This window comes from Sus scrofa, chromosome 7 (genome assembly GCF_000003025.6).
Source record: "Sus scrofa isolate TJ Tabasco breed Duroc chromosome 7, Sscrofa11.1, whole genome shotgun sequence".
Lineage (NCBI taxonomy): Eukaryota > Metazoa > Chordata > Mammalia > Artiodactyla > Suidae > Sus > Sus scrofa.
Genome location: NC_010449.5, coordinates 2,426,126 through 2,448,006, shown reverse-complemented (window position 1 = coordinate 2,448,006; position 21,881 = coordinate 2,426,126). Strand labels below are relative to the sequence as shown.

Genomic DNA, 21,881 nt, shown 5'->3' with positions numbered 1-21,881 from the left:
CCAGGCGTGCCCTGGGCGAGTGATGAGACAGGTGACAATGAGACGCACAACCAGACAGGAGCTTTGAGATGACAGACAGAGAGGACACACCCAGCAGAGGGTCGGAGGACTTCCTGGGAGAGACAGTGCCTGGAGGGGAGAACATGGAAGCAGGGGAACAGCATCCCCAGTCCACCAGCTGCCAGGTTCCCAGGTCCAAGGGCGGGGTCGGTGAGAGACACACCGGGCAGGAGGCAAAGGCCTGAGCCTGAGGACCTCACAGGGCAGGCGAAGCTGTCCGGGTTTGCTCCAAAGGCCACGGGGCCCACTCTGTCATTTTCAACCCCAGGGGAAGGTTGCGGGAGAATGAGGGTCCTGTTAGGCTCATAATGTAGGCACGTCAGTCAGGAAGCAGGAAGAGGGTGGCCTGCAGATGGGGCTGAGGTCAGCAAAACTGGCAAGTGGCCTAAGTGACAATAATTCAAGCCACAGTAATCCAGACATAGCACCAGAGTTCGGGGGGGGGGGGGGTTAATCCGTTTTGGAAAGGATCGCCCGGACTGGGCAGCCATCAGAAGTGACAGGCCTGCTGACGGGAGGGTATGAGTGCTTCTGACTCTGCCTCTCACTGATAACAGAGCATCCGAATTGTCTCCCAACACTGAGCCTGACAGGCTTTTACATGTTGTCATCAGAGCACCTGATGGCTCGAATGTCAGAAGCTGAAATAATACTATGACGGCAGGACAGTCAAATATGGTAAGTTCTACTCTGTGATCCTAAAAGTAAACATTTAGCCCGAACGCTGAGCACAACACTGTGACATCTTGGCCCCAAAGACGAGTTACAGCAGGGACAGCTCCTCCTGGGGACCTGTGACCACGAGGGGCGTCTGGGATTCTCTGCGCAGGCCTGGATCAACTCCCCTCCCTGGCATGCCCCCTCTCCCCTGCAACTGATACTCTAAGACAGGACCTAGCCGACAGGGCATCCCCCTGCCAAGCCTTCAGAGCGACAGGGCAACCTGACCCTATAACGGGGTGGAGATTAGCACTTAGACGAAGCCTTGGCTGGCCTTCTGTGATTCTTCATTTTATCCAGAAACGAATGGGAGTATATGATTGCACTAAGAACTGAATAACCAGGAGTTCCCGCGAGGCGCAGTGGTTAACGAATCCGACTAGGAACCATGAGGTTGTTGGTTCGGTCCCTGCCCTTGCTCAGTGGGTTAACGATCCGGCGTTGCCGTGAGCTGTGGTGCAGGTTGCAGACGTGGCTCGGATCTGGTGTTGCTGGTGGCTACTGCTCCGATTAGACCCCTAGCCTGGGACCTCCATATGCCGCGGGAGCGGCCCAAGAAATAGCAAAACGACAAAAACAAAAAACAAAAACCAAAAAAAACCCTGAATAACCAGACCCACTGGTTTTACCTTCAGACCTGAGTCAGGGAGTGCTGTCCACCCCCACTATGCCTCTACCGCCGCCCGCTCCGCCCGCCCCGCGCGCCTCTGGCATCCGCGGCCTTCGCAGAACTAGTGCTTCTCTCACACAGATGCGCTCGGGCCGCGGAGAGAACCCGCCGCGCCTCTGGCTCCAGCAGTGCCCAGGCCACGCGCCCGGAGGCTTCCGGTGGCTCCTGACCTTGAGCGTCGGCCCCGCCCCGGGCCCCCAGACGCCCCAACTCCCTTCAGATTGGCCCCGCCTCCGTCCCATATGATGGCCCCGCCCCGACCGCTCCAACCTATCGCGCCCCGGCTCCCCGGCGCTGCGGCCCCGCCCCGGCCCTGCTCCGACCTATGATGTCGCGGCTCCTACCCGCGGTCAGCGGCCGGGTCCCCGGAGTCCCGCCCACGCCGGCCATGGCTAGGGTGGTGGGCCTGCTGGCGCATCGTTGGTTCTCGGGCGCTTTCCGGGGGTAAGTGCTGAGCCCGGGCCCGCGGGTCTTGCAGGGGGCACCCGGTCCGCTATAGCGTCTCGGTGGCCGCTGGGTTTGCAAGTTTCCAGGACGGAGGGATGCCAGGCGTTCTCCTATGCGGCGGGCACCAGGGTCGGGACTGCGCAGCTGGGTCTCCCGGCCCCGCCGCGGGCTCCGAGGGGCTTTGCTGAGTGGGGGATTGGGGAGGACGGGCGAGCTGCCCTGAAGGTTCGCGCGCGCCCTGGGGTCAGGCTGCGGGTGACCTGTCCGCTCCTGGAGAACGTCCTGTTCCAGGGACGGTGGCGTGGCGGGTGCACAGCCAGGCAGCGCGAAATCCCGCACCGAGCTGTGCCCACGTGATGGGAAAACCCTGCCGGTTGCCTTCAGGGGGTCGGAGTCCGGAGTGATTTTTCCCGATTTTACGTAATAAACGGTCGTGTTTTGCCATTTTTTAGAAAACAGTCCTTTAAAATGAATAAATTTGCACTCTGTTTTGTGAGAACTTTAACATTTCGGCGTTCACAAACATTTGAAGTTTTCCTTTCATTTTCTGCTTAGGACTGAACGGCTGTTAAATTCACATAGGATGCATAGCTTTCCCCTTTTCGAATTAAAAAAATTCAGTTATTTAACATGAGACTTATAGAAGACCAGTTTTACTGAATGACACTAACTCAGGGTTTGAGGATGATACGTTTAAGTTGGGGTTTATTTGTAACTGTGATTTTAATTATCTTTGGTGCCATCGACTTGGCTATTCCAGGGTCATTGTTGGGAACATCCATTGTTTGTGACTCCTTGCTGGGCATGGAAGCTTTCTCCTCCCCTCTGCTTACTCTGCTACTTACCTGGAAGCACTTGCTGTCTGTGCTTTGCTTCCACCTGGCCCCTTAAACATCTCAGGATGAGGACTGAGGCTGTCTGCCCACCGGCTTCACCATCCAGGGCAGGTGGGGTTCCCTACCTCCAAGACAAAGAGGCATTCTCTGTCTGGAAAGCCAGCACGTGTCCATCTGCCCTTCTGAACACTGGCGTCTTCATTCGCCCCGCCTGTTGCTTGTGTACACACATTTTTTGCTGAGCAGACAGGAAGGAATTGACCGGACACTAGTTTATACTTTGTTAATTAGTGAGTATGTGACCAAGCAAAAGGGCCCATGAGCCCAGAAGGGCAGAAAGCCAAACTCTGAGTTGGCAGCGCACTGAGGATTTATTGCAGGGCGCTAAGCATGGGAGGGGGGTCTCAAGCCTCAGGGCCACTCCAGGTCTTTGAATTACAGTTTTGTTGTTTTTTTTTTAAAGAGGAAGAACAAAGAAACTGTGGTTAATCACCCTCTTGTGACATTTAATTGTTTGGAGTCAGGATGTCTCTCTGGCCGCGGGGTCCGTGGCTCCAAGGTCTGTTTGTTTCTCCTGCTCTGGAAAAACCACCTGAGTTTGGAGTTAACAGTGATGTCTCTGATAGCGATTTTAGTACAAAAAACCGTGTTTTCAGCAGCGGCAGTTTCAGTCATCGGACTCTGGTTGATTCGTGTTCACTTAGCACAGGACTGAGGTCAGAGAGGAATGAGGCTGTGGACGGCGAGAGAATCAAGAACTCAAGGCCAGATACAGCCTCTGCCGTTGACAGTGAGTCCCCCTGAAACCGAGTTCCCTTACGCAGCATGTATCTGGCCCCTGGGACGCGGGGGACAGAATTCTTTCGGTTAACTTACCCCCGTGGTCTCCATAGCCTTGTTTGTTTGGGGGTGAGGATGGGGCAGGCTCATTACACTCAGAGCCTGTCTTCGCCAATATTTTATCTAACACAGCTTCGCTGCAGTAATTATAATTTCCTAAGCAACAGCTTACAGGACAATGTTTCGTAATAAGCCAGTAAAGAAATAACATACCCCAGGCAAAGGATTAAGTGCATTATTTTCTCAAGGAAGGGGAAAATGACAGAAATAAAGTCCACATTCAGCTGAGGTGTGCCTTTTCTCCGAGTTGTGGCTTCCAGAGGGAGATGGCTCTGCCATCCAAGCACTGATGTCCAGCTGCCAGCCTCCAAATAAAAATCCCTTGATGTTGGCACAGTTTATCGCTGTGGATGGGCAAGTGGATTCCTTGGTGGCTCCTGCATGGCTTCACCACTGCTGATGAGAGTTGTCCCCTTCCCTGGTGGCTCAGTGGGTTAAGGATCCAGCATTGTCACTGCTGTGGCACGGATTCGATCCCTGGCCAGGGAACTTCCAGAAGGGTGGGCACGGCAACAAAATAAAAGTCCCCTCCCATAGTTGCTTCTTCATCGGTTCCTATTGCTGCACCCCCCCCCCCCGGCAGGGCCCCTGAGGCACTGAGCTCTGAATGCTTACCAACCAGAAATCTGGACCCAGCTCGCTTCATTCTCATATCAGAGCAACGTTACTTCTAAAAATAACTTGTGTGCTCTTTGCCGTAATCAAGTGGATTGAAACGACTTCACTGAAGTGGTGGCAGGTGGCTCTGCAGTCACACGAAGTCTTGCCTGCCTCCCTTGCATTTACGTGCTGTTTGCAGCAAAGTTACAGAGCTCCTTGGCTTCTGGCCGCTTCTCTCTCTATTTAATCTGAATTTTGCTCCATTACTCCGGTTAGCTTCTGTATTGGTTTCCCGGCAATGACACCACTGCCGTGGGCACCCAGGGGTCGGGGCAAGTTTTGGGGAAGCTCTTTGCGGAGAAATATAGCACCTTGGTGGGCAAGGGCTGGGAAAGGTTAGAAACCCGTCCTCCTGTTTGCAGCCCTCTGCAGGTCATTCGTTGCCCAGCACCTCAGCTGCACGTGAGTGGGCCTGCGATGGCAGCCAGCCAGGAGGACTTTGCAAAGGCAATGAATCAAGTGAAACTCTTGAAGGAGGATCCAGGAAATGAGGTGAAGCTGAAACTCTACGCGCTGTATAAGCAGGTAAATGGCATCTCTAGCCGAGGGTCCTCAGGTAGACAGGCTGAATGTTGCTCAAAAATGCACTCAATGTTTTTAGGGTTTGTGTCTTTCCTCTCAAGAGTGTGTGCGTGAGAATTTATTATAGCAGTGTTTGAAATACAATAAAGGCCAAAAGTAACCCCCCAGGATCCCGCTAGAGTAAGAGACTTCAAAGATAGAACCCCCAATGTGTAGACTTCGTTTGGCTCCTAATGAACGTCCATCAGCTGAAAAGGCTGTCTGGAGACAGTTGCGGAAATTTGAATATGGACGGAGTATCAGATGATGCCTAGGGATTATTCTTAATGGCGTCGTGTTTCTATAAGAAAATATTGATTTTTATTTTTAGGAATGCATCCTGGGTACATAGGGGTAAGATAGTGTAGTGTTGGGAGTCAGTAAAATAGTGAAATACCGTGGGGCTCCCTGGTAGCCTAGTAAGGATCCCTTGCTGTCACTGCCGTGGCGCAGTTTGGAGCCCCGGCCTGGGAACTTCTGCATGCCGCAGGCATGGCCAAAAAATTAAAAAATAAATGTAAAAATTAAGAAAAAAATTGTAAATAATGAAGCAAAAAAGGAAAGAAAAGAATGGATGGCAAAAAAAATGATAGTTATTGAATTTGGGTGATGAATATTGGGAATTCAGTATAATATTCTATTTCTGCCTATGTTGGGAAATTTTTATAACAAAATTCTAAAACTTACGTTTTTAAGTTGTAAGTATGTCTGGGAGTTCCCGTCGTGGCTCAGCGGAAACGAATCTGACGAGTATCCATGAGGACGCAGGTTCGATCCCAGACCTCACTCAATGGGATAAGGATCCGGCATTGTCATGAGCTGTGGTGTAGGTCGCAGTCGCGGCTTGAATCTGGCATTGCTGTGGCTGTGGTGTAAGCTGGCAGCTGCAGCTCCGATTCGACCTTTAGCCTGAAAACCTCCATGTGCCACAGGTGTGACCCTAAAAAGAGAAAAAATAAATAAATACCTAAGTGTTTTTTTAAAAAGTCAGAATGTCTGAAGCCTGTCCTGGGAAGTCAGCCCCTCCGGGCTCCTGTGGTTTTTTTTTTTTTCTTCTGTTTTTCCCTTCCTGTGGCTGGTGTGAGCCTCTACTTTCACATGGGTGTGTATAATAAAGAATTTAACTTTGCCCAAAAAGAGGTATGACGTTTGCCCTTGGCTTCTGGGAGGTAATTTCTAAGCCCTTGAAATGCCACGCGTGATAAAATGTTTTTGTTTTGTTTTGTTTTTTGTCTCTTTGTCTTTTTAGGGTCACGCCCGTGGCATATGGAGAATCCCAGGCTAGGGGTCGAGCTGAGCCACAATGGGAAATCCCAGAATTTTTTTAAAGTACTTTTCCCAAACCCTTATCCTGCACTATTTTCATACACAGCAGTTATAACTTATTTTGGGGAGTGATAATTCAGTAGCATGTTTTTGTCTCTTCAATCTGTTGTTTGTGCTTTTTTTTTTTTTTTTTGGCTACTCTCAATGAAGTTCCTGGGCTCAGGATTGAACCTGAGCCACAGCAGTAACAATGCTGGATCCTTAACCCACTAGGCCACCAGGGAACTCCCTGTTTGTGCATTTTTAACAACGGCGCCATAGGGAGGCCAAGGGAGAGGGATGTTCAAATCAATGAGTGTACCTTGTGAAACTCTTTCGGAAGGGCAGGCGCATCGTGTGCCTTTCATGGATCCTAAATATTTAAGGCTCCGGTTTGTGTGTGCATTTGACCAGTAACTGCCCCTCCCCTTTTCACAGGCCACCGAAGGACCTTGTAATGCGCCCAAACCAGGCATGCTGGACTTTATCCTTAAGGCCAAATGGGACGCGTGGAATGCTCTCGGCAATCTGCCCAAGGTACACTTCCGGTCACTCTGCTCTTATTTTCCTCGCTCTGCTCCTAAAGGGAGGGGCTGCTTCTCACTGTGAAGCCGTGAGAGCTGCTGCTTCTCCACCCGGAGGTCCCTGTACTGAGCCGGAACCTGTCCTCGAGCCTCCCGGCGAGGTGCTCCCTGTTCACTCAGGGGGGGGGTCTCAGAACTGCTTGTTCGTTGACCCTGGACCACGGTTGTCGATCGTCTCTCTGCAGGAAACTGCCAGGCAGAACTACGTGGACTTGGTGTCCAGCCTGAGTGCTTCATCCTGCAGCCAGGTGACACCTGCCGCGGACAAGAAACAAGCGGAAAGTGACAGCCTGGTGGTGACCTCTGAAGACGGCATCACAACGATCAGGTTGAACCGGCCGGCCAAAAAAAATGCACTCACCACCCAGGTAGCCTGCACTGCCCCGGGGGGTCCTGCCCTCCTCTTCTCCCTTTGCTTGTCGCACTCGGGAGCCACCTCGCTTCAGCACCCTTCCTGTTTCTGTGATTGCTCCTGTTCAGTTTGTGCAGCGGGATTGGGCATGGTGGCCACTTCGTACAGCAGAGCTGGGCAGTCCTGTTTAGAACTCGCGAGCCCAGGGTGGGTCCTGCAGCAGCATCGCTAATGATGGACACTCAGACAGGTGACATTAACGGCAGTGCCCACACATGGCTCTAAGAGATCGTGCCCAGGGGCTCTGAGGTCGGCATGGACGATGCCCGGCAGTAACTTCATGGCACTTAGACTGGGGAGGCGTTATAATCTCCTTGCACGGAGCTTTCTTTTGTACACGTAGAGGGAAAAAGGCGAAAGGACTTGGGTCATTACCCAGCTCCGTGTGAAGTGAGCGGCTTCACAAGAGCAGCGCTTGCCTTTGAATCGGCCGTGGAGCTAGAATGCTAACCCAGAAGAACCACTGTGGCAACCTCGGCGTCCATCCGTGGACGTGGACAAAGAAAATGGGGCACACGTGTGTGTACGGTGGCGGCATATAGTTCAGCCGTAAAAGAGGATGAAATCTTGCCACTGTGACACCTCGGGGGGACCTCGACGGCATGATGCTGGGTGAGGTCCGTCGGGTAGAGAAAGGCACTACCTTAGGACGCCCCTCGGTGCGGAGAAGAGCCAGCTCCTGCTGGCCAGACGGGGAAGGTCCAGACAGATCAAGCCAATCAGTCCTGGGTGAGCTTCGCAGCGTGGCGACCACGCCGGACAGCCCGTTGTCCACTTTAAAAGTTGCTCAGTTAGGATGTCTTCAAATTTCTTAGCGCGAGGGAAAAAAAAACCCAACTGTGTGTGGGGACAGATGTTGAGTAGACTTACTGCGGTGCTCATTTTGCCGGCATACGACTTTTAAATCATTGTGTCCTAGACCTGAAATGAATAGATGTTACACCTCATTTGAAAAAATAAATAAATCGCAGTGAGGAGGAATGGCTGCTTCAGCCCTTGCCCCTGGGAAAAAACGACTGAGACTTTATCGGGTGGTTGGCCCTGAACGGGGAGTGAAGTTCAGGAGAGCTGGCAGCCCTCTCGCTGCGCGTGTCATCTGTGTTGTAGCAGAAAGACACACCACAACTGAGAGAGTCTTAAGGAAGAAGTCCGTCAAGTTGGAGAGGCTCTATTCCATTGACAGAACTTTTTCCTTCTCTCCGGACTCGTTCCTATGTAATCACGGTGGTACTTGTGGTACCTACGGTCCCCAGGGTGCCTTGTGTGTGTCGGGGCTTTGCACACAGAGGTTTCGTTCCGTTCCCACCAGGAGCCTGCTGTCACCAGCACCGAGCAGTACAGTAATTAGGTGAAGTCTTCCTTTGCTCCATGACCAGTAAGCCGGGGAACCTAGGTTGAGACTGATCCCTGCAGAGCGTGGGTTTGCCGGCGGACGTTTCATGAATCCCCAGGTGCTGGTTGTGGTCACTTCACTTTTTCCTCGTCTCTCCTCTTTCCCAGATGTACCGAGACATCATGCGTGCGCTGGAAGCGGCGAGCGAGGACAGCTCGCGCATCACCGTTCTAACAGGTGAGAAATTTCCTTGGCTTTCTTAAGGCAGTTTCGGGGGGGGGGGACTTTCTACGAGATAGGAAGTCGAATGCAGACGCTGTAAAGGTCTTGTCCAGCACTGGGACACTCCAGCGCCCAAGTACATAAAAAATATGGTAGACACGGGATCGGTATCTTTATCTTGTAAAAAGCAGATACACATTGGTAAGAAAAGCACTGAGGCTTATTAGATGAATCGACGAGTAGAATGAATACAGTTTATATGAGAAAGTCCAGGCATTGAACAAACAAGGAAAATGCAACCAGATCAATAACCACAAATACAGGAGTTCCCGTCATGGTGCAGCGGAAACAAATCCAACCAGGAACCATGAGGTTGCGGGTTCGATCCCTGGCCTCAATCAGTGGGTTAAGGATCTGGCGTTGCCGTGAACCATGGCGTAGATCGAAGATGCATTGCTGTAGCTGTGGTGTAGGCCGGCAGCTCCAGCTCCAGTTTGACCCCTAGCCTCCTGGGAACCTCCATATGCCATGTGTGCGGCCAACTAGCATCCATAAGAACAAGAATTTTATCCCTGGCCCCACTCGATGGGTGATGGATCTGGTGTTGTCAGGAGCGGCAGTATAGGTCAAAGATGTGGCTTGGATCTGGCGTTGCTGTGGCTGTGGTGTCGGCTGGCAGCTGCAGCTTCGATTCGACCCTTAGCCTGGGAACCTCCATATGCCGGAGGGGCAGCCCTAAAAAAAAATGAAATACAGTTGTTAAAAAATGATGAGATACCATTTTATACTTACTCGAATTAACAAAATTTCAGATTATTCCTAATCCTGCCAAAGTTATGGAAGGATAAATGCCTCTAGACCCTTGCCGACAGCGGCGTTTCGGCTGTCAAAAGTGTACATGGGGGCGTTTGAGGATATGGTTGTGTACTTTGACCCAGGAAGGCCACTTACGGGGATTTATTTCAGGGAAATTATCCAAGAGGTGGGAAAGGCGTCGTGCAGGAAAGGCGATCTTTGCAGCATTGCTTGTAATTGTGAAAAGATGAACTCATTTTAAACATGTTGCTAGAATTGCAAAGCATGTTGTAGAACACCCACTGGGCGACTTTGTTTTTGCTTTTGGTTTTTTGTCTTTTTAGCCACACCCATGGCATGTGAAGGGTCCCAGGCTAGAGGCTGAATCGGAGCAGCAGCTGCCGGCCTGCACCACAGCCACAGCAACGTGAGATCCGAACCACACCACAGCTCACGGCAACGCCAGATCCTCAACCCATGGAGCAAGGTCAGGGATCGAACCCGCATCCTCATGGATACGAGTCAGATTTGTTTCCCCTGAGCCACGACGGGAATGCCCCACTGGACTTATTGCACACACATTAAAAATTATGGTAGACTAACAATATAGGAAATGCGTAAACTATAATAAAAAAAATTGGCAATCGTATCGGTACTGTAATTACAGCTGGAAAATATGGTGGCTGCCCATAGGCCTGGACTGGCGAGAACTTGGAGAATGGGCGTCACTGACCTTTGAAGGGGCTCTGTGTTCAGGGGTGAAGGCTGAGGGCTGGGACTCAGTTAACTTTGAGTTCCAGCCTTGGCTTCGTTCCTTGCTGCCTGCAGGCAGGTAGCCCTTGTTTCCTAGACAGATGCCAGTGTCTTCCTAACCCCATTAACATATGGTCACCAGAGGGGACTCGTGGCGAGGTTGGGGTTGGCCCATACCCACTACCGTATACAGAATGGATAAATTAACCAGGACCTGCTCTACAGCCCAGGGACCTCTACCCAGTGCCCTGTGACGGCCAGTGTGGGGACGCATCTGAAAAAGAATGGATACGGCTATATGTGTGCCTGACTTGCTTTGCTGTACACGTGAAGTCAGCTATACACCAGTAAAATTTAAGAAAAAATGTTGGGAGTTCCCGTTGTGGCTCAGTGGTTAACGACTCCGACTAGGCACCATGAGGTTGTGGGTTCGATCCCTGGCCTCACTCCGTGGGTTAAGGATCCGAGCGTTGCCGTGAGCTGTGGTGTAGGTCGCAGACGCGGCTGGGATCTGGCATTGCTGTGGCTGTGGTGTAGGCTGGTGGCAACAGCTCCGATTGGACCCCTGGCCTGGGAAGCTCCATATGCTGCAGGTGCAACCTTAAAAAGACAAAAAAAGAAAAGAAAAAATGTTGAAATGGTGCTGTGAGACGATTCAGGCCGGCAGAGCACACAGCAGGCACTCGAGAGGTGGGGGGTTGTTACTGTGCAGAAGCAGGAGGGGTTTTCTTTTCTTTTGATTTTCATTACAACCTGCAAAATAAATAACATCCCGTAGAGCTATCAGACAGCTTTTAGTATAAAATAGAGATGAGGAGAGAGAGAGCTTCCTACTAGCTGATGGGGGAGTGGAGGGCTCGGCACCGAAGCGGCCTGGCGTTTCCCGGGTCCGCCTGGAGAATGGAGAACAGACACCCTCTGGAAGGGGCCTTGGTTTGATAGTGGAGAAGAATGTTATATTTTTTTAGTTAACTTTTTTTTTAAGAGAAAGTATAGCACAGGCACACGGCTTTTTAAAAAATCCAAGGACCTTGAAAAGGTCTTGAGCCAAACTCCATCTCACTCTCCTTGGAATCCCGGTCCTGCTTCCTTTTGCAAATTCACATTTTCTCGATGCCTTCCAGAAACTGCCTGTGCATGTCCGTGTGTGTGTCTCCCCCCTCCTTTGTAAACAGAAAAGGAAGCCCAGAGCACACGTGTGCTATGCCCACTCGTAACAGCAGAGCCTAAAAAAGTGTTCTCTGTTGGCATTTAGACAGCTCAGCTTTCTCTTTGGGGCCACAAAGTCTGAAAGTCTTTGGATTCCATAATTTATTTCGTCATGTATCTATTTATTTATTTATTCATTTATTTACTTTCTGTTTTTTGTTTGTTTTTTTGTCTTTTAGAGCGGCACCCTCGGCATGTGGAGGTTCCCAGGCTAGGGGTCCAATTGGAGCTGTAGCTGCCGGCCTACACCACAGCCACAGCAACGTAGGATCCAAGCCACATCTGCGACCTACACCGCAGTTCACGGCAAGGCCAGATCCTTAACCCATGGAGCGAAGCCAGGGATCGAACCTGCATCCTCATGGATCCTTGTCAGGTTCGTTAACACTGAGCCACGCCGGGAGCGCCTCGTATCTATGTATTGATGAGCAGGTACATCCCACTCACTAGTCTTTTCCTGTTAAAATCAGGCTGCACGGAGTAGCCTTGGGTGTGTGTCGTTCAGTGAACGTGCGGCCTTGTCTGGAGGAAATGCAGCTGCTGAGTTGACATCAGTAGCCACCCCAGCCAAGACGGCACACTCTCGGCTTGCGGAGCCCCGGCACACTCTCGGCTTGCGGAGCCCCGGTCGCAGGGCTTTAGTTCATTTGGCAGCTGAATCCCAAGCTCGCTGGCAGTAACCCTGCGAGGCTGGGCCCTCTTCTTCCTCATCTTTTACAGGCGAGAAAACTGAAGGGCGGAGTCTGCACAGAGCTTTTCCTTTGTTTTCTACACAGGCTTCGCTTTGGGCGTTTGCTTCCTCTTTTGTGCCAAGCATATTCCATGGGAACAGCAGTACCTTTACTTTCCAGAAAGAATTTCTTTGGTTTTCTATTCTTGTGAGCAATTCGTCGCTTATTGTTTAAACTCAGAGATGATCAGTTTTCCTGATTTTACGTTCTTCCGTTCTGTTAAAATTTTATCTGTATTGGCTGTGTCTAGAAATCTCTACCTTGAGGGTTAGACATTGAAAAATGGCCACTCTTTCGTACCACCCAGGAACACTTAAAAAAGTAAGTTCATTCTTGACTTTTTTTAGGTGTGGAGTCACGAATGTATCAGTTAGACTTGCCTTTCTAACTCATGTTGTATAGATTCTCTAAAGTCTATTTTCTCTTCCCTTTTTTTGGCCGAGCCCGCGGTGTGCAGAAGCTCCTGAGCCACAGCAGGGACAACACCAGATCCTTCTTTTTTTAGGGCTGCACCTGCGGCATCTGGAGGTTCCCAGTCTAGGGGTCAAAACAGAGCTGCAGCCACTGGCCGACAGCACAGCCAGAGCAACACCAGATCCGAGCCACGTCTGCAACCTGCACCACAGCTCATGGCAACACCGGGTCCTTAACCCACGGAGCGAGGCCAGGGATCGAACCCGCATCCTCATGGATATGAGTGAGGTTCGTTTCCACTGCACACAACAGGAACTCTAACACTGGTTCCTTAACCTGCCGAGCCACCAGGGAGCTCCCAGTTCATGTGTTTTTAAGTCAGCGTGCAGCTGACTCACCAGTCTGTAAAGTCGGATAGGAATTATTTGTGGCTCACCAGTGTATTTCCAGAGCTTGGCATGGAGCCTGGCATGTGCTAGATGCCCGTTAAGGACTGGGTGGATGCGTGGTGAACCGGTGGGTTTTGCTTTCAGGAAGTGGGGACTATTACTGTAGCGGCAATGACCTGAGCAACTTCAAGGATATCCCCCCTGACAAAGTAGAGGAGAGAGCCCAGAGCAGCGCCGTCTTACTGAGGTAAGCGTGACGCTCGTCGGATCCCTGCTTATCCAGGCGGTACTCAGCTGGGCAGAAGTAAAACAAGGGCTGCTTTGGTTCCGTGGAACGAGTTGGGACTTTGGACGTTGCTCACATTGAGTTCTCTCCTCCCGAGGGGGGAACTGAGCAAGTTCTCACCCGGCCAGAGGGAGGCCTGGCTTCCACGACGGCGGCTACCCGGAGACTTGAAGTGGCCTCAGCCGTCTCCTCCCGCCTCGGTGACCCCAGCCCCCGCATGCCCGGTGGCACTGAGCTGTGACTGAGCCCAGCCCGACCTGAGCCCACAGCTGCCTGGCAGCCCTGCCCTGATGCCCAGAGCCCTAGACGGGAAGCAAGGTGGACTCGGAGCTTCTCTCGGTGCCATTCAGACGGGGTCCATGGTGCATCTGGCACGGGAGGCGGGGGGCACTGCTGGCTCCTGCGGAAACGTACCCGGCCTGGCCGGGGACAGGCCGTGCCTCAGGCTCGCACTGTCCTGCCTGCTTCCACAGAGCCACTTGGAAACACCTAAGCCTTCTTTTCTGTTTCCTTGCCTGCAGGGACTTTGTGGACTGTTTCATAGATTTTCCTAAGCCTCTGATTGCCGTGGTCAACGGTCCAGCCGTGGGCATCTCCGTCACCCTCCTCGGGCTGTTCGATGTCGTGTATGCGTCCGACAGGGTGAGTCAGGTGGCGCGGACGTGGCAGGTCATACAAGTGAAAGTGAGATCTGGGTTCGCCTCTCCCGTTGCTCATAGAGAACAGGTCACACACGGTTTGTGGCAGAGTCGACTGAAGCGCAATTTTTCCCAAAGCATTGTATTCTCCCTTCGCCATGAACTGAATCTTCCTCAGTACCAATGTGCTGTGCTGTGTTCCCATCGCTTTCCTCTGAAGTCGGTGGGGGACCTTCAGAGCCTCTGGGGGGTGGGTAGAGCAGCTTTAGAGGGTATGCGAGTGAGTTAGCTGATCATTTTGTCCACGTACATGGATTCTGGAGTTGAGAATTCTAGAATAAGAAAGGGCTCTCGGGCGTCATCTGTTTCCCTCCCTCCTTTGCAGAGGAGAAAACGGAAGCTCTGTGCTGTTACCTGCCTCGTGGTCACCGTTGGATGACTGATTTTTAATTGCTCCTCATTCTATAGTAGTAATAGATGTCATAGCAGAAACTAAAATTTTGGAAAATACGGAAAAACACGCAGAGAAGAGATAATTTACAAATCCCTCCTTATCTCGCCAGAGAAAAACCGTGCTAACGTTTCGCTTATTTCACTTGTCTTGTTTAACCAAATCCCTGATGCTGGAACCCCAGCCTCTTTCCAGCATTTGTTATTATAAGCAGAGGGGCTGATCGCAGAACCTTTACCTGAGAACTTAGACTGTAGAGCTGCTGAGCCTCTCTTAGGGTGAGGCCACTCTTAGCGTGACAGTGCTTTGGTGGCGGTCACATGCACTGATGTCACACGCGCTGATGTAAAGCCTTGCGGGGAATGTTTGGTTTTACTGCTGCGGGGATTCCTGGTTTTGTTGGGAGGTATTTTCTCCACTAATAGGACCGTATGTTAGGGTCCTTACCTCTTTGGTGATTTTTTCCTGGATTCCGTCCACTCAGATTGGGCGTATCGGCGGATCTAATTCTCATTAGTAACCTTCCCGTAAGAGTAGCCGGTGAGGCTCTAGCCAGGCCGCCTGGCCTTTGTAGGTGGGAGGCTCAGCTCCGAGGCGGGATCAGCGGGCACAGCCTCTGTGTTACATGACCAGTTCAGGGACCTGCTTTGAGCAGAGTGGGGTCACAGGTTCCTGACCTGAACTGGGGTTTCAGTCTTCAGAACTTGGGGGCCAAATGTCCCATGTGAGTCTCGTCCTGCTTCTCTCACTGGGCCTCCGTGATGGTCACGTGATCGTCTTCCAGAGACTCCTCGGGCTCCGTCTTAGGACGCAACTTGGGTTAAAACTGAAATCAGGGAGTTCCCGTCGTGGCGCAGTGGTTAACGAATCCGACTAGGAACCATGAGGTTGCGGGTTCGGTCCCTGCCCTTGCTCAGTGGGTTAACGATCCGGCGTTGCCGTGAGCTGTGGTGTAGGTTGCAGACGAGGCTCGGATCCCGCATTGCTGTGGCTCTGGTGTAGGCCGGTGGCTACAGCTCCAATTCGACCCCTAGCCTGGGAACCCCCATATGCCTCAGGAGCGGCCCAAGAAGTAGCAACAACAACAACAACAAAAAGACAAAAGCCAAAAAAAAAAAAAAAAAAAACTGAAATCAGAGAGGGGTGTGTGTGTGTATGGGATTTAAATGCTAAAAGATTGGGCCCAAAGTAAAATATTTGACACATATTGACCACTGCTAAGAGTTCATCCAGCTAAATTAAACCAAAGTTCAATTTAAAATCAGGGAAAGACCAGAGCCCCGTCGTGGTGCAGTGGTTAACGAATCCGACTAGGAACCATGGGGTTGCGGGTTCGATCCCTGCCCTTGCTCAGTTGGTTAAGGATCCGGCATAGCTGTGGTATAGGTTGCAGACGCGACTCGGATCCCGCGTTGCTGTGGCTCTGGCATAGGCCGGTAGCTGCAGCTCCCATTAGACCCCTAGCCCAGGAACCTCCATATGCTGTGGGAGCGGTCCTAGAAAAGGCAAAAAGCCAAAAAAAAAAAAAAAAAAAGACAAAAATAAAATAAAATCAGAAAGACCATGTGGAGAGGAACTCATTTTGCCCAATTTGTTGTTACTGGTTTGTGAATGTGAATTAACAGGAGTTCCCATCGTGGCTCAGCAGAAACGAATCTGACTAGTGTCCTAGAGGATACAGGTTCGATCCCTGGCCTTGCTCAGTGGGTTAGGGATCCTTTGCTGTGGCTGTGGTGTGGGCTGGCAGCTGCAGCTCTGATTCAACCCCTAGCCTGGGAACTTCCATATGCCGTGGGTGGCGGCCCTAAAAAGACAAAAAATAAATAAATAAATGTGGGTTAACTTTTAACCCTTATGACCAAAGTCAGGTTTTGGTTTTTGTTTTGTTTTTTAATGCCTGTACCCACGGCATATGGAAGTGACCAGGCCAGGGACTAAATCCGATCTGCAGCTGCAACCTGCACCACAGCTGCAGCAAAACTGGATCCTCGAACCCACCGCACAGGGCCGGGGATCAAACCCGCACCTCCATAGGGACCCAAGTTGCTGCAGTCAGACTCTTAACCCGCTGTGCCACAGTGGGAACTCCCCAAAGTATTCTTTATTATGGGTCATAGTTACTGGCTGCCCGTTAGCTTTTCTGTTGGCAGATTTTCTCTTCGAGTTAATAAAAAGCTGGGAATGCCAGCAGCGAATATTTGAGTGATTTCCCATTGGTAGATGCTCTCTTGATGCAGCTGATATGAACTCGGTGAATGCCTACGTGAATTACCCTGTGGGGCAGGTGCTCTCAGCCATGTTTGACAGGTGAGGAAGCTGGCACAGAGGTTAAACTCCAGGGCCACTGAGCAGCCTGCTGCCAGCGTCTAACCCTTAGCGACAGCTACCGCTCTCTTTCTGAAAATAAGCTAAATGTGTGCCGATAATTGTGCTAATAAGGTCAGCGCCTCTTATTATCAGCTTTGTTTGTGGCTCCTTATCCAAGCTGGCTTCTTTTTTCAGTTTTTTAGTTGTGTTGCTTAGGTTGCGACTTAGTACATTTTCTCGAATAAGCTTTCTTTTAGAAGAAAAAGAGAAGAGGAGTGACCTCCATAACTGTTTATCTTTTTATGATTTTGATTTGTTTGCTTTGTACATGGTATGTTTATAAGTTCTAATACCATTCATTTCAAAACACACCATATCTGACGATGGGAAACAAAGCCTATTCTGTTTACGGAATTGTCAATTATAAATTAATTTCCTTTCATAAGAACGTTTCATTCATCCAGAAACACACAAAAGTATTTCTGAGATCTAGGGGGAAAATGGCTCTGTACTCTAAAGTACCAGTATTAAAGTAGTTTCTAATATTTAAAGACAATCAAAAAAACCTCTGGGGCAAAATGCAGACAAATGGCAGACGGAGGGAACAGTTTTTCCACTCACACCATAGAGGCTCATCTTTCTATAGTATGTGTTTTAAATATGTTCATAAAGTGATGGGTCAACAACTTAACATAAAAAATAGAAAACAAAGTATAGACGGCACCTTAAAACATAGGAGAAAGATGCCATTAAGAAAGGACTTATAAATGGAATATGTAAAGGACTCTTACAACTGGATAATAAGGAGTTCCCGTCGTGGCGCAGTGGTTAACGAATCCGACTAGGAACCGTGAGATCTCGGGTTCGATCCCTGCCCTTGCTTAGTGGGTTAACAATCCGGCGTTGCTGTGGTTGTGGTGTAGGCCGGCAGCTACAGCTCCGATTCGACCCGTAGCCTGGGAACCTCCATATGCTGTGGGAGCGGCTCAAGAAAAGGCAAAAAAAAAAAAAAAAAAAAAAAAAAAGACAAAAATAAATAAATAAATAAAAATGCATTTTAAAAAAAACTGGATAATAAAAAGACAACCCATCCAACTTAAAAATAGCGGGCAGAGTACTGCAAGTTACTTCCCCAAAGGTACCGCAGACGGCTGACGAGCACATAAATGCTGCTCTTCACGCTACACCCCTGCTAGGTGGGTGAACTTGGAAAGACCCATCACAGCGTTTAGGGAAGTCGGAACTCTGCACCACTGGTGGCATCTTAAACGGTGGGTCCCCTTGCAGAATAGTTTGGCAACATCTTAGAAAGTGAAGCACGCATTTCCCACGGGGCCCAGCAACGCCACCCCCGGGTACCTTCCACGAGCGAGCGCTGAAAATCCATGTCCTTAATGACTGTACCCACAACACCCCGCCCACTGGATGCCACAGCGGCGTCCGTCGGTGAGTGGACAGACAAGTCACGGCACAGCCACACAATGGGATCCTGCTCAGAAAGAAGAAGGAACAAGCCCTAAGACACGACGGCACGGTGACTCGTGACCCTTATGCCAAGGGCAGCAGCTACAAAAGGAGGAAGGCTACAGAATGTATGATTCTACTTAGATACCTTCCAGAAAAGGTAAAACTATAGGAACAGAAAAGCAGATCTCAGCGGTTGCTCGGGGGTTGGGGGACAGATGGACAGCGGAGGGGCCGGGGAACTCAGGTGATGCGGACACCTTGTATCCTGGTGGTGGTGGTGGCTGCGTCGCTGTACCCCTTTGTTAAAACCACCCGACTGCACACTTGGAGAGAGCGGATTTGTGTCTACACAGGCAGACCTCGGAGATACTGCGGGCTGGGTTGCAGATCAACATAAAGCAAACCTCACGATAAAGGGAGTCGTGGGATTTTGTCGGTTTCCCAGTGCCTTTCAAGTTATGTTTACATTACCCTGTCGTGTGTTAAGTGTACAGTAGCACCATGCCTAAGACAACAATTAGGCGTTTAAAAACAACGGCCTTAATTTAAAAATAAAGCTGCTGGGAAAATGACACCCAGAGACCCGCTCGACGCAGAGCGGCCACAAACCTTCCGTTTGTAAAAGTCACAGTATCTGTACAGCAAAGCACAGTGAGACGGGTCTGCCTGTCCAGTGATACACGCTAATCATAACTTTTTCATGTCCTTCAGTTCGGTGTGGTCAGGAGGCTGCAGACAATGATTTTTTGAAATGACACATGAAAACTGTTTTTTTTTTCTCCAAAAAGGCAACATTTCACACGCCCTTCAGCCACCTCGGCCAGAGTCCAGAAGGATGCTCCTCTTACATTTTTCCGAAGATGATGGGCCCGAGCAAGGTAACTGCTGGACGCCTTCCAGCTAAATGGCAACGCGTCATCTCCCTTCCAGAAGAAATCCCCGGCTCTGTTATTCCCTCGATAAGAGAGAGGAGAGAGAAGTGACTCGTTGGCTCCCCAACTCTGAGCAGTTTCAGAGGTGGGGGAACCCGGCTGGGGGACGTGTCCAGCAGGAGGGGGAACGGGAAGCTCAGGCTGCGGCTCCCCAGCTGCGGGTCACCCTGAGCTGGGCGCCCGGTGCCCACCCCGCAGCGACCCCGGCCTCCGCAGCCTGCCTGCCTCCCCCCCCGCCCCCCCCCCCCGCTTCCTTTTTTCCCTTGGCTGCCCCCGTGGCACATGGAAGTGGCCGCTCGGATCCGTCCCTGGGGTTGTGGAGGCCTAGGCGGCCCCACTCTGTGTGCAGGACCCTGAGGGGACAGTGACAAGGCCGAGAGCCAGCGCGGAGGGAAAGGCGTAGCAAACGCTCCAAGATCTGGAGGGGGCGGGAATCGAGCCTCTGTTTAGTGCTGTCAGGTGCTCGTTGAAAATCCCTCTGTGTTTCTCTGGGTGTGTTTTAAAGCTCTCTTCTGTCCTGTGCTCTGAATTGTGACACAGACTTTAACTTTGAAAGGCTGGACAGAACCCCAGCTCTAAGGCTTAGAGCACTGGGTTAGGAGACAGTGTTTGCTTTTCTGGAAGAGAAGCTGCACACAGAGAGAAGGACATTGACCTCGTGAGCCCAGCTTGGTCAGAAACAGAGCGTTCGTCTGCCTCACTTTCCTAATTTACCTGGGCAGGTAAAGAGAACTGTCAGGGCCGGAGCACTGTGTGAATTTGCAGGGAAGGGCATTTTGAAAGTTGGGGTTTCTAAAAGTTCGTTGGCATTCCCTATGGTCACAATTTTTCTTTTTTTTTCTTCTTTTGAAAGAATAATTGTGTATAAAACTGAAACTCACGGAGTTCCTGTCATGGCTCAGTGGTTAACAAATCCAACTTGTAACCATGAGGTTGCGGGTTCGGTCCCTGGCCTCGCGCAGTGGGTTAAGGATCCAGCGTTGCCGTGAACTGTGGTGCAGGTCACAGACGAGGCTCAGATCCTGTGTTGCTGTGGCTGTGGTGTGGGCTGGAGGCTACCGCTCCAATTGGACCCCTAGCCTGGGAACCTCCATATGCCTTGGGTGTGGCCCTAAAAAGACGAAAACAAACTAACGAAGAAACCCCAGAAACTCACAGTTGGCACGTGTGGGAGAGTCAGCATTGCCCCCGGCTCCCCGCTCCTGCCTCCCCAGCCTAGACACACACAGATGCAGCAACTGCTGCAAACCTTCTAGAAAAAGCCTAAATGGTATCTGCGCACAGGTGGCAGACCTTCGACTGGGGGCTCCTCAGTCTCCTCCTCGGGGAATCCCGGCAGAACCTCAGAGAGCAGGAGTGAATGTCCCTGTATCGACGGACAGCAGTTCGTTCTGACACGTCTCACTCTCGCTTTTCATTTCAGGCAGCAGAGATGCTCATCTTTGGGAAGAAGTTAACCGCACGAGAAGCACTTGCTCAAGGACTTGTTACTGCGGTTTTTCCTGATGACACCTTTCAGAAAGAAGTTTGGGCCAGGCTGAAGGCATATGCAAAGCTCCCCCCAAATGTTAGGATTCTTTTTTTTTAATGAACCCAATTAGTATCCATGAGGACATGGGCTCGAGCCCTGGCCTCGTGCAGTGGGTTAAGGATCTGGCATTGCTGTGAGCTGTGGTCGCAGACGAGGCTCAGATCCCAAGTTGCTGTGGCCGTGGTGTAGGCTGGCAGGTGCAGCTCCAATTCAACCCCTAGCCTGGAAACGTCCATATGCTGCAGGTGCGGCCCTAACAAAGAGGGGGTGGGGAGATTTCTAGAAGAATCCCACTCCTGTTAGAAAACTTTTTTTTTTTCCTCCCTTTTTCAGCTGCACTTGCAGCATATGGAAGCTCCTGGGCCAGGGATGGAATCCGAGCCACAGATATAACAATGCCAGATGCTTAACCCAGTGCCCTGGGCTGGGGATCCAGCCCTTGTAGCTACTGCAGAGACCCCACCAGATCCTTAACCCACTGCTGCATAGCAGGAACTCCTAAAATTTATCATCACTACGGGTTTTGTATTTTCAGGCCATGAGAATTGCAAAACGGCTCATGAGGCATCAGGAGAAGGAGAAGTTGCATGCGGTTAATGCGGAGGAAAGCAGAGTCCTGGCAGAGAGGTGGGTGTCCGATGAGTGCATCACGGCCATCGTAGCCTTCTTGTCCAAGAAGGCGAAGCTATGACGCCTGCCACAGCCCAGGACTTCCCAGCAGCTGGTTCTGAGTGCCAGTTGCCGAACCAAAGAGGCGTCATCGTGCCTTTTTTTCAGCGCTAACTAGCAGGTGGGGTGATTTTATTTCAGCGGAGCCCTGCTGAAAAGGGATGTGAAACGGGCTTTGAGAAGGGAGGCAGGTGGGGGGCAGGGGGCAGGCTCATGTCCTTGGCCATGAACCGCTGCTGCCAGGCGCACCGAAACATCGTGCCTGGCACCCTGCTCTGAAAAGCCGTCACCGCGTGGCAGGCTGAGACCGTGTCTTCGAAAACCACGACAGCACTCTGCCGTCCACACAGAGTCACAGACTTGATCGGCCCAAACACCGCCAGCTTCTGGGTGACCGAGTCCAGGTCCTCGGCGGGTCGCATGTTCTTTTTCAGCCATCTGGCGGGAGGAGCAAGCGGAAGGGGCATTACCAGGGAATACATACGACTTTAAGTTTCACTGACACCCCCCCCGCCATAATCAATAAAAAAGCACAAAGGGAGAATCAGATTGTTCGTTTGGAAAGCAATGATCTGAATCAACAAGCATTTCCTCAATTA

The 21,881-nt window shown here is 51.1% G+C and overlaps 1 protein-coding gene and 1 long non-coding RNA gene across 3 annotated transcripts in view; one reads left to right on the top strand and one right to left on the bottom strand.

The window, feature by feature from the left end:
• The window catches only part of LOC110261764, a 17,636-nt gene extending 15,744 nt beyond the window's left edge, over positions 1-1,892 (bottom strand). The window contains exon 1 of the long non-coding RNA XR_002346265.1: positions 1,795-1,892. This is a non-coding gene — a long non-coding RNA (uncharacterized LOC110261764). The remainder of the gene's footprint in view (positions 1-1,794) is intronic.
• Positions 1,835-21,881, top strand: ECI2 (enoyl-CoA delta isomerase 2). Of its 2 annotated transcripts, none has more exon segments than NM_001113443.1 (10): positions 1,835-1,894; positions 4,656-4,818; positions 6,598-6,696; positions 6,929-7,111; positions 8,656-8,725; positions 13,146-13,248; positions 13,809-13,929; positions 18,939-19,028; positions 20,506-20,649; positions 21,149-21,821. In NM_001113443.1, coding segments are annotated over 10 exon segments (1,185 nt in total). In that variant the 5' UTR covers positions 1,835-1,838; the 3' UTR covers positions 21,305-21,821.

Coding starts and splice junctions, on each gene's coding strand:
- ECI2 (XM_021097870.1), top strand. CDS start 4,711: ATGGCAGCCAGCCAGGAGGACTTTGCAAAGGCAATGAATCAAGTGAAA. Junction 4,819..6,597: donor TCTACGCGCTGTATAAGCAG/GTAAATGGCATC, acceptor CCCTTTTCACAG/GCCACCGAAGGACCTTGTAA. Junction 19,029..20,505: donor AGATGATGGGCCCGAGCAAG/GTAACTGCTGGA, acceptor TTTTCATTTCAG/GCAGCAGAGATGCTCATCTT.